General features: G+C 42.9%; 1 protein-coding gene and 1 pseudogene across 1 annotated transcript; both read left to right on the forward strand.

Moving 5' to 3' along the window:
- Nucleotides 1-2,653: 2,653 nt before the first annotated feature.
- Nucleotides 2,654-6,489, forward strand: LOC127752565 (uncharacterized; annotated as a pseudogene).
- Nucleotides 6,490-7,983: 1,494 nt separating this feature from the next.
- Nucleotides 7,984-11,120, forward strand: LOC127752566 (uncharacterized). The gene is made up of 3 exons (XM_052277977.1): nt 7,984-8,250; nt 8,718-8,938; nt 10,076-11,120. The coding sequence occupies exons 1-3, from the start codon at nt 8,031-8,033 to the stop codon at nt 10,688-10,690; spliced, it is 1,056 nt and encodes a 351-aa protein (XP_052133937.1). The 5' UTR covers nt 7,984-8,030; the 3' UTR covers nt 10,691-11,120.
- The last annotated feature ends 4,101 nt before the right edge of the window (nt 11,121-15,221 follow it).

The following is a 15,221-nucleotide window of genomic DNA, read 5'->3' on the forward strand; positions in this document are numbered from 1 at the left end:
GGATAGAAGGAGTAGTCATAAATACGAGCGGGTGCCAAGTGTAGAACTTGAACTTAGATGAACATGTATCACCACAAGTAACATAATGAGCTATGATATTTAATATTATCACAAAACAATCTTTGTTAACTTTATGCATTGCAAGTTAAGAACTACTTAAACTTAAATTTATTTAGAACAAATTCGGCTTAGATTGAGTTCTTTTGAGCGTTTTGGCTTCAATGTATTATGTGAGCACGCTTCCCGAACTACTATATGATGTAAAGTTCCTTTAAAAAATAAATAAATATATTTTATAATTTATAATAATTAATACTTAAATAATCATGACGTACGGAGTTTTCTCGTTTTACGTGTTAGCTGTTTAGTACAACCAAAAATCTCAAGTGATATTAGTTCTATGTTGAATTGAATTCAAGTGATATTAATTCTGTTTATTGCAAAACTAATTAGGGTTTTATTCAGTCATAAGATTTCCAAATTATAGGAATGTGAAAAGAAGATGATGGGATGTCATAGGCACTCTAAGTGCCTATTTGGCACAGCTCTAGCTCTACCTCCACCTTTTCTGGAGCTGGAGCTCAACCAAACAGTTTCACTTATACTTAAAATAGAAGCGGAGCTGGGTGGAGCACTCTCACAAAATAAATTAGAGAGGTGTAACTGTGTTTAGGATACTCCACAACTCTATTCCAGACCTAACTCCTATAGCTAAATGTAGGAGTTGGAGCTCTTACAAACAGGCTCTACCTTTTTAGGAATTTTTCCAATCGTTGACACCCTATGAAATAAGGTTATACAATACAATTCTTAAATTTGGGTGATCTATTTATTGCAAAACGAATGACACATATAAAAAAATAAAAAAAAACTATTTAGGTCCTGTTCGGTACAGTTGTCCAAAAAAAATGATTCGATTTTCATCCATAGTTCAATATAATATTTTTACTTTCAAAATCATTACATGGATAATGATTTTGAAAATTAAAATTATAGGCATAATAAAAATTATAAAAATAAAATAGGAAATATTAATGTACATGGATAATGATTAATAATAGTAAATAATAACAAAACTATAGAAAAATAGAAAAAAAAACCCACATGTCATCGTCATATAGGAATATGAGTATTTTTCTTTGCTCCCAATTCATACATGGAGTATTCTTTAATATACGGTCTATATATATATAGCATTTGACAGAAAGTCTACATAATTTTAAAGCATTACATTTCTTTAAGATTTATGCAATATACACACCTAAACCTAACCCATCCCTCCTCACTCCCACCGTCATCACGACGGGATCGCTGCCACCCGACCTCGTTGGTGTGGTGAAAGACGTCATTGGCGCCAGCGAGGCCTCCACCCCACGGCTTCGGCACCGCCTCGCCACCCGTCTATGTTCACCGTCCACTGATGGGCCACCACTTCACACAGCCATTAATCTAAACTTGACGATCTCCTCCCTGTTTTCTCTCCCCCCCTCTAGAACCTAAACCATAACTACATTACCGTTAGTTGAGGTCTTCGAAGTTGGAGAAGAAAAAGCTGGGTCGTGGGTAATTTGCAAAATATTGATCCTAATTTTCTCTCGAGTACTCCCTCCGTTTTAGGTTATAAGACTTTCTAGCATTGTCTATATTCATATATGCCTAGATTCATTAACATATATATGAATATAGACAATATTAGAAAATCTTATAATATGAAATGGAGGAAGTACCTATTAACCATTCCCATTCTCTTGCTTTGATTTCGTTAACTTCGATGGCACTTCTGAGCAATTGAGCTAGAACGAGGGAATACAAAAAAATTTGACAAACCGGCACTAAAACTACTACCAATGAAGCAATGAGAATTTCCAGAATATAACACCGAATATGCACTGCTTCTAGGATTTATCACCCAATTCGTACTACTTTCAGAATACACTAATGGAGTGTGAATTTTCTTCGTTCCACGTCACTCCGTCCCCTAGCGTCAGTCGCGCCGTCGTTCTCTCCGTCCTCCCGGCGCCGCCGCCGTCAGTCCGCCACCGCTCGCGCCCGCGTCAGCCCTGCCGTCGCCTGTCCATCGCCGCCCGCGTCAGCCCCGCCGTCGACCGTTCGTCGCTGCCTGCGTCAGCCGCGCTGTCGACCGTCCGTCGCCACCATGCGATGGAGGGCTGGAGGTGAGAGGAGCGGCGGTGAAGGATGGAGGGCGTCGAGCTCCGGCGGCTGAGCTCTATATGAGCTCGAGGCCGCGGTGGCGGAGGTTGGACCGGCGACGGCTCGGGGCAGGTGGCGGCAGCCCAGTGTGGCGACGGCTCGGGGCGGCATGGGGAAGGAAGAGCTCGCCGTCGTTCGCAAAGAAAAGCTCGCTGGTGTGGGGGAGGACAAGCTCGCTGGCAGAAAGGACGAGCTGGGGTAGGAGGAGCTCGCTGGTGTGGGGAGGACGAGCTCGCCGGCATGGGGAAGGACGAGCTCGTCGGCGGCCAGATGTGTGCGGGCAAATGGTGCGAGAGGGGTGAACTGACGACGCGTCTTCGGTGGATGGAGTGGTATGGAACGAAGAAAATTCGCACTCCAGTAATATATTATGAGAGCAGTGCGAATTAGACGATTAATCCTTGAAGCAGTATGTATTGGGTGGTACTGTATTCTCAAAATTCCCATGAACCAATTCCCATGAACCAATGGGCTCTCCTCTTAAAAAAAAGGAAAAAAAGAAAAGGAAACGAAAAGGCACTCCCCGCAAAAACTTCCCTCGCGTTCGATTTGGTGTGACGGCGGCGGCGGCGGCGGCGGCGGCATCTCGCCGTGCTAGATGGAGAAGGACAAGGTGCAGGAGGAGGCGGGGATCGAGACGAGGGAGGAGGAGGACGACGAGTCCGGGACGAAGAGAGAGCGCGAATCAGGGGAGATCGAAGGAGGCGGAGGAGAGCCGAGCCGGAAGAAGCGAGACCCCGAGGCGGTGTCGCGCTTCAAGCAGCGGTCGGCGGCGTGGTTCGCCAAGCTCAAGGAGGAGTTCGAGAGGAAGGTCGCGGAGCATCCCGACGTCGACTGGTCCGACTCGCTGGCCATCGACGCGAGCTCGTATCGCAAGGATTGGGACTACGTCTGGAGCCAAGCCTACGGCTCCTTCGACAAAATCAGTCAGTCACTAGTCGATCTTGATCCCCTTTTCATCTGTTTAATTGTGTCGAAAATCTATCTCAGTTGAATTCAGTTATTGATCGATGCTCCATTAATCCCCTTTTCATCCCTTTTCATCTGTTTAATTGTGTCGAAAATCTATCTCAGTTGAATTCAGTTATTGATCGATCTCCATTAATCCCCTTTATCATCTGTTTAATTGTGTCGAAAATCTATCTCAGTGGAATTCAATTGTTGATCCATGCTCCATTAGTTGTTAATTGTATCCTCTACTGCACTGTACAATCGCAATCTTTTCTATATGTGATATGAATTCTTGATGGTTACAATTGTTTTTTTCTTTTAGAAATATTGATGCTTACGATTGTTACATATATATGCAGCGCCTATCCCACCGATGCGCTATACTACGGCTGATCCTGGGCCGGATTACGCATCCGAACATGATGCAGTGCAGATCTTTTGTGTAAAAATCAGAGAATTAAGACGGGGCTTACAGTGGCCGATCCATGTATTTGGTCTCGTTGCTGCACGGGACGTAATTGACCACAACCGCAATATTATCTTCAACCGCACGAGGGATGACTGCCAACTCCTCACCCAAGAGGTTCATTCCTTCACTTGTTTGATCCCCGTTATTCATTCATCATCAATGCAAGTAGGTGGTGTGTCCCCTTATTAATTTCTCCATATCAAATGATATTAGTTATAGCTGTTTATCGATTATCACCATAATAAGCTTCTTGAAGATAGTGCAGTATACATTGTGATCTGACTGTTTTTTTTTTCCTCTCGCAATGCCATTGCCATGGTCCCTGAGTGAAGAATTGTCATGTTCATTACATGTCACAATATGAGAATAATTTGTTCTGTTGTAATTCAGCTTGACGACGACCAAGTTTATCCCTAACCTTTAGCCATGGAAAACATGCCATAACAAATCAAAGGCATATAAGTAACTAGAATTTTCATAGGTATGTACATTAGGCATTTTTTTCCCTTTATATGAAATTTCAGTGAATATTTCTGACGGCGTATAAAAAAACATTCTGTACAAGCATCTGCTAAATGCAAATGATTGGTGTAGTCAGAAACTGTGTTTGTCTTTTATTTGTCAATGTACAAGTTGAATTTATTTAGATTATCGACTGCCATGTCAGCAAAAAGGTAATCAAGATAACTGGGTCTGGGAGAGTTTCCAACTTCTACTGAACTCTTATTGTGCCCTTTGTGTGTGCCGCACGATAAGAGCCCATCGGTTGCCCTAAAAAGATTAAACCAAGCCAAAATTTAAATTTTAAAACTTAATTTCGAAGTTGATTTTAAGATGTTTTCAATGTAGTTTCTTTTTCAGCATTGGCTTTTAAGTCGCCAAGTACACATATATAAAAGTTTTCCACATAAATTATTTTTTGATCGCTAATAAACTCTTACGGCTTATAATTAGTTTTTGGCCAACCGATGAGGCCCTAAATAGACAGAGACGTGTCAGGCTCACGTTGTGAGTCTGCTTTGCCTTTCATTTCTGTTATGCACCTCCCACCATTTATTAGTTGCATTTAGTACTTATTTTTCATAGTACTGTTTTTCTTATGACACCGCTCAATGTTTACCACAGTCTTTAGATTTCTAAATGTTATCTACATTGGTTTCTTTAATCTCAAGGTTTCTGAAATATTATAACGCTCTTGCTGGTCTAACTCAAATTTTTGGCTCTTTGTAAAATTGTGCTTATACAAGACCCCCCCCCCTCTAAAAAAAACAAAAAAAAAAACCCTGCAGTTGCTCAGCTAAATCAAGTGGCGTGAGGGCACATTTCAAAATTCAACTGAATTAGTACTACTAGTACTACAAGATGTTGGATGTGTCGTGTGTGTGTGCCCGGAGTATTAAATTTGAAAGCAGAGTATATTCGATAAAAAATGTAATCCAGATAAAACATAAATACTAACTTTGAAACAAAGGTTGCCTATGTTTGGTGGCGGTACTTACTTTTTGTCCAGATACTGATCAAGTAATCAACTTGTAAATCGTGAAACATGAGGTTAATTACGCCTGAACATGGCGTATAACCAAAATTTATAGCTGTGTTTTGATTAGAGACATCCATATACAACGAGATCATGTTGTTTCTTAGATCATGTCTATTATTAATATATATGTTCAAACATAAAAATAGATTGCATTGGAGTTTGTGAAAATAGATTGCATTGGAGTTTGTGAAAGTATGTTATAATGTATCGGGAACAAATAAAGAGAGAAATAATTGTATTGTGCAATTCATGCTACTTCTATGCAGTTCCCCTTAATGAAATTCGGATAACATATTGATTTACAAACTCCCCTTTTATCAACATAGATTGATAGCATGAATCCCCTTACTAATACTACTATTTTACATACTCATGTCTTACTGGACAATGTTACATCATTGCATTCTGCAGGTTCCATATTTACTGTTGACAGGTCCTACCCGGGCGGTTGTGGTGGTTGATCCTGTGGACTTTGAGCTTGCGCTGAAAGTGAAGGGTTCGATCGAATCCGAGGATAAAGATTTAAGCTTTCTTGCCGTGCAGCTCACTCGTATCTCTAACATTAGTGGAACACACTTGATTAACAAAGAGTACACAAGCAAGCTTAGCACACTGGAGCTGACATTTGGCTACATTGTACGCTCCGTGGAGGCGACGATCAACGTGCGAGTCATTGACGGGTCATGGCCAGAAGAAGGTTTTTCAGCTCGGATTACTGCACATACCTCCAGCCTGAAGGATTATAGAGTCTTACTGCTTGATTCTGGAGATGAGATGAAGAAGATGTCTGTCACTGCTGATGGCATGATAGAGCTGTCAAGGCGTGTTGTTTCTGTTGAATTTGAGGGGGAATTGGAGGTTTCTGTTGCGGCATTTGGATCTAATTGTAATTATATGGAAGCTGAGGAAAAGTTCACACCTAGGACGATGGTGAAAGCAAGGCCGAGCTTGATGTTGGCTTTCGTAAACTGGAAGTCACTGTCTTCTGGTCACTCATGTCCTTGAATCCTGATTTGAGCATGTGATGTATTTTGCGACCTCACTACTGTATATATTCTGCTTAGTAAGTTTATTGACGAGGGTAATTAATTTGGTGGCTGCTTCTGAATTAATTTGTTTTGTTTATTTACATATGGTAAAGATTCGGATATGTTTACGGTAGTGCATCATGTATCGATGAAGACTAAAGCGATAGAAATCACTAAAAAGTAGACAGGGGTTAGTTGAAAGAGAAAATGGAATAAGAGATGTTTTGCACGGAGATAAGTTGTAAGGGGAGATTTTAAAGATTAGTGGCTTATAAGGGGTTATTTGATTTTTTTTCTTTTTCTTATGGTCCTTAGTTATGAAACCTAGCTCTCGTAACTTTTAACCATGTATAAGACCGGATTTCTATCCATACTTAAAAAAAGAAAAGAATAATTAGATGTGCACCGTGATATATTCACTCTACAAATGACAAATGTATAATACTGCATCACTAGCATGTTGATGTTAGCACCTCGCGTTAGGACTAAGACCTTAGCACAAAGAGGGAAAATTTTAACTATTTGGCCATTCTTACAAACGTATTTTAGAAATTTATACCATCACAATCTTTAGAAAAATGGACCTAGACCTTAGCACAAGACCTGACACCTCAATGCCATCCACTTCAGCACGGACCGTTGCCACGATGAAGAGTGTTGGTGCGCTAACATGGCAAGGAGGTCAACGCCACAACCATTTGTGCTGACCCCATATATGCCGAGAAATAACTTTGGCTGTGTTTAGATCCAAAGTTTGGATCCAAATTTCAGTACTTTTCCATCACATCAACCTATCATACACACACAACTTTTCAGTCACATCATCTTCAATTTCAACCAAAATCCAAACTTTGGATACAACTAAACACAACCAAATTTGTATTGGTTGGCCCAACAACCTTGAGTTCAAATACTAGGTGAGTTTTTTTATCCCTTTCTTTTCTCTTTTTGCATTTTTCAATGGTTAGAGCTCTAACATATGCAGCATTGTTGTTTGCAGGGATCAAATCCAAGTCCTTAGCATGGCAACAACACCGTCCCACCACTCTCAACACATTTTTATTATTGACTATTATGATTTTCTTGAAGAATACATGGCCAACGTCAAATACCATCGCGCTGACCTCATTCACCATGTTAGTGCAGCAACACTTATGATTCACCATATAGCAAAGGAAGGGTTTACCTTAGACTCTATGGTGTCATTGTCAGTGCCAATTTTTTATCAAAGTTTTCGATGGGATTTATTTTTAAAATAAAGCCACCATCGTGAAATAAGCCAAACGACATATTTGTGAACGAAAAAGTAATTTGTGAATAAAACTTTTATATACGTGTTCTTAGTGATCTAAAAGCAAAGTCTGAAAAAACCTTAAAATCATTTTCAAATTTAAGGTTGAAAATTAAAAATTTAGCTAATAAGTATAAAGATAATGGGAAAAATTGTTCAAAAAAGGTCAAATAGTAAAAAAAAAAAATCGGTGCAGAGAGGACCCACGTCCCTCGTTCGGGTATAGTATCTCCCCGTCCCCTCCCCGCCAACTCCGACTCCTCATCGTGAGTTCGCCGGCTCGCTCGTCGCCGATCCCATCCTCCCCGCGAGCGATCCGGGGCGCCGTCGCTCGTCCTGCTGCTGCTTCCGCCGAATCCTGGTGAGCATCCCCATCCCTCGTTTCGGACATCCTCTTCCTCATCTCTCTCTCTACCCACGCACTTTTTTTTTTTGCGAATTTGATTGTGTTAATCTTAACCCTAGCGTCTGTTGTAGTAGAAATTTGCCATTAACATTAATACTAACAACAGTTTGTGTGGGGGGTTCAATCGGATCCCCATGTCCCATGTTAGATCCGCATCCGCCGCTGCCGATGCGGCGTCGGATTGGCAGAAGGTGAGGGCGGAGTGGTTCGCCAGGTTCAAGGAGGAGTACGAGAGGAAGGTCGCGGAGCATCCCGACGTCGACTGGTCCGACGAGCTGGCCGTCGACGCCCGCCACTATCGCGAGAGCTGGGAACGCATCTATGCAAGAGCCTACGGCCCCTTCGACAAATCCAGTCAGTCACTAACTCACTATTCGATCTTGATTTCCATCGCGTCTATATCTATGTCACGTATCTAGGATTTTTATATATAGATAATCCACTTGTATAGTTTTTAAAAATATTCTAAATATAACAAAGTTAGAAGTATAAATTGATCAAATGTGCATCTTATATTAATAAAGGGGTTTTGTTTTTCTTTTTTCAAAAGTTTTTCTTACGTATGTATATATATACATCGGGTTAAGATTATTTGGGTGGTCCCAGGAGGCCAGGACCACCTCCTAGATCCTTATGACTATGTAGGAATGTTTCGATTCAATTGTACTGATATTGATTGATACTCCATTATCAAATTGATTGCATAATCTAGTGCATTGTACTGGCCTGTGGAATTTTTGTTCTTCGTACTGTATGAACAATTAAGTGCAATCTTTATATTCATATAAATACTCAAATTTTGATTTTTTACATGTATGTAGCGTCTATCCCACCTATGCAATATACGGCTGAGCCTGTGCCATTCGATGCATCTGAACAATATACGCTGCAGATCTTCTGTGTAAAAATCAAAGAATTAAGGCGGGGCTTACAGTGGCCGATCCATGTGTTTGGTCTCATTGCTGCACGGGACACAATTGATCACAATCGCAATATGGTCTTCGACCGCACTAGGGATGACTGCCAAACCCTCACCCAAGAGGTTCATCCACTTGATTCCCGTTATTCGTTAATCATCATTACCATCTAAGTTATGTATGTCCTTACTTGGTGCTATCTCTTGGTAAAAAAAAATATTATTACTGCCCTTGTTTCTCCAGATCAAATGGCACTAGTTACTCCATGTAGGTTTATTGGTTACCACCTTAATAGGCTTTTAGAAGATACGGAGTAGTGTATTATACATGGTGACCATGTTCTGTATTTCCTTTATAGTGCCATTGCCATGGTGCCTAGGTGAAGAACTGTCACGTTCATTACATATCTGAATAATTAGATCTGAAATTCAGCTTGATGAACAAGTTTATCCCTAGCCTTTACCCATGGAAAACATGCCATAACAAATCAAAAGCATGTAAATAACTAGAGTTTTTGAAGGTACTTACATGAATGCATATTTTTGGTTTATATATAAAATTTCAACAAACATTTCTGAGTACGAGGAAGTAGCATATATATAGAAGAAATCAATGTGGAAATAACATCCCGTACAAGCATCTGTCAATTGCAGTTGAGTGGTTCATTCATAAACTGTAGTGTTGTATTCTATTTGTCAATGTACAAGTTGAATTTGAATTTGTCAACTTAGTGATTTTATTCACCTTTTTAGTACCATGTCCACACAAGAGAATCAAGAGCTAACTGGGCTTGGAATTCCCAACTTTTGCTAAACTCTGAATGTGGCCTTTAGAATTCTAGGCCTTTAGCGTTTCCCCCCATAGGGCATAGACACGAGGCACAGGTCAGGCAGACCTCCTGTTTGTCTCATTTCTATTATGCAGCTCACACCATTTATTAGTTACACTTAGTACTTGTATTCAGTTTTGCGGTTTTCTTCATTACACCGCTCAATGTTTACCACATCTTCTTCAGATTTCTGAATGTAATGTACATTGGTTTCTCAGCTTCAAGGTCTCTGAAATATTTCCCACACTTTTGCTGGCCCATTTCAATTTATTGGCCCTTGGCAAACTGTGCTCACCACAAGTTAATTTCTTTTCATTTGCCACCAGTTAATTTCTTCGCATTTCCCACCATTCGGATATGCAACTCATGCTACTTCAATGAATATTTTACACAATATTTTACAGCAGTAAACTAGTGGTTCTGCATGTTGTAGGATCCATATCTACTACTGACAGGCCCTACCCGTGCTGTTGTGGTGTGTGATCCTGTCTACCTTGAGGCTGTGCTAAGAGTCAAGGGCTCTACTGAATCAGAGGATGAAGATTTAAACTTTTTCACTGTACCGCTCACCGATGTCAACCGCCCTAGGGAAACATGCCTGATTACTAGAGAGTACACCAGCAAGCTTAGCACGCTGGAGCTGACGTTTGGCTATGTCGTTCGCTCCATGGAGGCCACGATCAAGGCGCGTATCGTTGATGGGTCATGGCTAGAAGAAGATGGTTCTTCAGCTCGGTTTACTGCCTGTACCTCCAGCCTGAAACACAATGGAGTTTTGTTGCTTGATTCTGGAGATAAGAGGAGGAAGATGCGTGTTGATGCTGATGGCGTGGTCGGGCTCTCGCGGCGAGTGGTTTCTGTTGAGTTTGAGGGGGAGCTGGAAGTTTCTGTGGTGACATTTGATGGTAGTAATATTTGTAGTAAGATGGAAGCTGAGATAAGGTTCGTGCCTGAGGAGGTCGGTGAAAGCTGTGTTGAGCTTGATGTTGGCTTTTGTAAAATGGAGATCACTGTTGCCTGGTCATGTCTTTCTTTATCATGTCGATGATTTGGGGGTAGTACTTTACCTGTTGTGGTTGTTAAGGCTTCGCTGTACGCGGTAAGGCGCATCCATGGGCTCAACATGACCAAAAAGAGGGTGAAACGAGGATATTTCCTCATCTGCTCGAGGTCAATTCCGACTCCTCGTGGGATGTGGATCCTCTAAAGTTGATGTTAAAACCACCCGACGTAGTTGAAAAATGTCAACCATCCCTTTGTTTCTACCAGCTGAGATTAATTTCTCCTAATCAGTGTTGATTTAGTGAGAAAATATTTTTATTTTCAACAATGAGATAAGTAACATAGATGTGTATATCCATGAGATCAGTTTATCCTCATTTTGCATATTGAAAATTTTTGTCTCGGCCAACCCTACTTGAAATTGATCTAATAAAAACAAAAGGAAAATGCATATGTTGTCTAGATTATGTTGTGCTTGCACATTTTTTAGTAAAAGAGTGCATTCTTTTTTTGGTTGGCTGGAGTGTAATCCTTGTTATGGAAGGGAACATCTTAAAAAAAGTAGTTCCCCTTTAATTCTATACTAATCAAGTTAATTAGATACGATGGGGTATCTTGATTGATCTCATCTGTACAAACAAAAGAATGGCTATGAGTTTGCTAAATCCTCGTATAGTTTGTCAAATGGGCCAAGTCTTTCTTATCGACCTTGGCATGTATGGTACAGTTCATGACACAGGAGTGGCAAGTGGTTCTTGGGCCGCCACCTTAGCATCATGTGCCAACACAACAAGTGCATGACATAGCCATGGAATGGCACAACACAGCCTTACCCCGTGTGGCATGGTGGCAACCGTTGACCGGCACCGGCCAACAACTGCCCGTTGAGCAACTACCATCCGAGCAAGAGCTAGGAGGAAAGAAGAAGGGAAGAATCGAGGAAGCTAGGGCCTTGGGGGCAGGGGAAGCAATGATGGGCGCTCATCGTTGTGGCCTGCACGGCGGCGTAGTGGCGCCCCATTCTGAGTGTGTCAATCGTTGAGGGCTCACTGGCTTTGGAGTGGAGGAAGTAAAAAACGAAGGGCCACAACAGAAGAGGAATGCGATATTGGTGAGCGAAGGACCTCGCTAGAGCTTCACTGAAGTTTGTGCGGCGGGATGCAACAAATTCTATTCATGTTATTTTTTCTTAGTATATATCGAATTTGGGTTACGGGCCACCACACAACCCACGTACCCCAACTATACTAGGTTGACACGACACGACCTTACATCTCATTGGACCGTGCCTAGGCTCCAACCTCAGCATGTGGGTCGGCACAACACGACCCATTCTGTGAACCGTGCCTAATCAGGTCATAGCCGTGCCTAATTGGGTCATGGACAAACGTATCTTTTAATCCACCGTCTCAACCCTATAAAAAATAAAATAAAAATCCATCGTCTTAATGGCCTAGCCCTATAGGATTCTGAATTCTTGACCCCTTTGTGAGTTATCCTGATTTCAAACGGGGAATTTAACTATTTGGCACTTTTACGGACTACCACTTGTGAGATGTCATTCTTCCAAATGAACCTACAGAAACGCCATTAGAGAGAGAGAGAATCTTTACAAATTGCCATTTTGCATACGTGGAAGGATATGTCACCTTGCCAACGTGGACATAGGCATGAAAATGACCCATTTGCCCCTGGTTTGACCTCAGTGTATATTGAATACGCCAATAACATAAAAATACAATATTTGATCAATTCTATACTATATATGCTAGCATATGAATAGATTTTCATGCTTTACTTTTTTTTTAGATTTATCCCGTGCAAAAAAATTAGTGATGTGAAGATATGAGAGGATAAATTTGTAACAAAAATATTTGAAGTACAATAAACCTATTGGATCTACTAATATATATGTTTGTATATACTCTCTCTGTTTCAGATTATAAGTTGTTTTAATTTTGGTCAAAGTCAAACTACAGAAAAAAGTAATAACATTTTCAACCCAAGACAAATATGTCAGGGTTACGGGTTAGGCATACCCTTTACCCTTCGATATACGTTACATATCGATATGGCATACCCACACGCATGCGGATATTTTCTGTATATTCTAAGGAAACCTTTCACGGAATCTACAGACAGGAAGAATCCTACTCGGGCATAACTGGGCTGTTGGCGTATCGTATAGGGTCTGATACCTCCGAGTTCTACGTGGAGACCTCTAGATCTGCGATATAAAAGGGACCCCACGGGGAGGGTTTAGGTATCGAATCTCAGAGCCAACACAACCTACACAGCCTACGAAGCCGGGGCTTACGAGGAGCCAAGTCATCGAGAGCTAGTCGAAACAACTCGATTACAATCTCGCCGGATCCGACAAGTTCCCTTGTTCCCTTTGTAACCTGTGTTTTCTACCATATAATCCCACATCAATTGGACTAGGGCTATTACCTATCAAGGGGCCTGAACCAATATAATTCTTGTCTTTTGTTTGCTTGATGTCGTACTACGTAGATCCTTGTACCAACGTACCCCAATACCCTCTATATCCGGTCTACGGGTATCACCCGTCGACAGTGGCGCGCCAGGTAGGGGGCCTTGGTACTCAAGGTTCTACTACTATGTCATCCAGCTTCGTCGACAACAACGTTAGCACCAGCCTCAGCCAAGTACTCCCTGCTTCAACAATGCTGGTATGGACTCAAGTCGGCGAAATCGTCTTCCCGGTTTACACCACGACGCCGATCTCAACCAGTCCTCCAATGACCGGAGACGAGAACGCAGTGGCTACGAACCAAAGCGATTCCATGTCGAAAAATCCTCCCGTCGAGACGGAGAATGGAATATCGACAACATCCAAGCTCGAGAAGGATTCTGATACGGCCAAACCTTGTCCTTCCGACATGAACCACGAGCCGACAAAGATGACTTCCGAAGCCACAAGGTCTTGGTGTCCTATCCACAAAACCAAGAAACACACTCTGCAAGATTGCTGGGTTTTCCTCAACGTCCGTGCTGAAATTCGCACCTGCAAAGAACGTGGAATTCAGCGTACTTCTCCAACTCGGGATGTCTATTGTCCTATTCACAAGACAAAGAATCACGACCTCTCGAGCTGCAAAGTCTTTCTCGGCGCCATGAAAGCTCCGTCTCCTAAGTCATATGTCCCCATCAGGGATAACGGCAAGGAACAAGGAGCGACTCCAACTTCAGATCGATTCGTTGGGGTAATCGATATCGATCCTCACGAACCATCGGTCTTACATCTCCTCGAGGACTATGGGTCATCGACAATGAGCGCGCCGCGGGAGGTATTGGCTATCGATGACGTTGGCACGTCAGCGCACGCCAACGCAGAAGCGGGGAATCAATCAACTACTCCAGCCCAGCACATCAGGGCCGTTCAAGCGATACTGAGGGAAACTCCTTACGATCCCGTTCTGAACGATGACCTCGAGCGTTGGACAGAACGACTACGGGAATCGGTCACTAACCTCAGCAACACGTTTGAAGAAGCCGCTACCGCAGCACACCAGGAGCAGCCACCAACTAGCGAGGCCAATGGTGAAGATCCGGAACGGAGGGAATCACCTCAACGAGCTACCCCTCCACCTTGCGGCACTGGCGATCTTCGAGATCAAATCAACGGCCGCCGAGAAGCACGACGCACACGAGACAACGTGAATCGCTCTCGGCGTCATGTCTCTTCACGGCGCCATGATAACGGCAATCGAGGAGACCGCTCAAACGAGGACCGGGACCACGACAACCACCATGATCAGAACGATCGCGAACGACGGGTGCCAGACAATACTGGTCATGGCCGCCACCGTATCGACGACGACGATGGAGATCGGCGCCGAGACAACAGCGGAAGACGACGACAGGATTCTCGAGATCCAGGCCGTCATCCTCGTAATCGTACGCCGGAACCAAGCGACCCATCGTCATCGTCATCATCCGCGTCCTCCTCATCGTTAGACAGACATCCACGAAGGACACACGACCGCCGACAACCCACCGCCCCCAATGCTGGGTGTAGGGCTTTCGGTCGTTCCCTACGTGATGTCCGATGGCCTGAGAGATTCCGACCCGGAGCAATAGAAAAGTATGATGGGAGCACCGACCCAGAGGAGTTCCTTCAAGTCTACTCCACAGTACTCTATGCTGCCGGAGCAGATGACAACGCGTTAGCGAACTATTTACCAACCGCGTTGAAGGGTTCTGCGCGTTCATGGCTGATGCATCTTCCTCCCTACTCAATCTCTTCGTGGGCAGACCTGTGGCAACAATTCATCGCCAATTTCCAAGGAACATACAAGCGCCACGCGATCGAAGACGACCTACACGCGTTGACACAGAACTCGGGTGAATCATTGAGGGAATATGTTCGACGTTTCAACGAGTGCAGAAACACAATTCCCGAAATCACCGACGCTTCTATAATTCGCGCCTTCAAATCCGGTGTCAGAGATCGCTACACTACCCAGGAGTTGGCGACAAGACGCATCACAACCACTCAGAGATTATTCGAGATTGTTGAGCGATGCGCCCACGCTGATGATGCGCTAAGACGC

The sequence above is a fragment of the Oryza glaberrima genome, chromosome 10 (genome assembly GCF_000147395.1).
Source record: "Oryza glaberrima chromosome 10, OglaRS2, whole genome shotgun sequence".
Taxonomy (NCBI): Eukaryota; Viridiplantae; Streptophyta; class Magnoliopsida; order Poales; family Poaceae; genus Oryza; species Oryza glaberrima.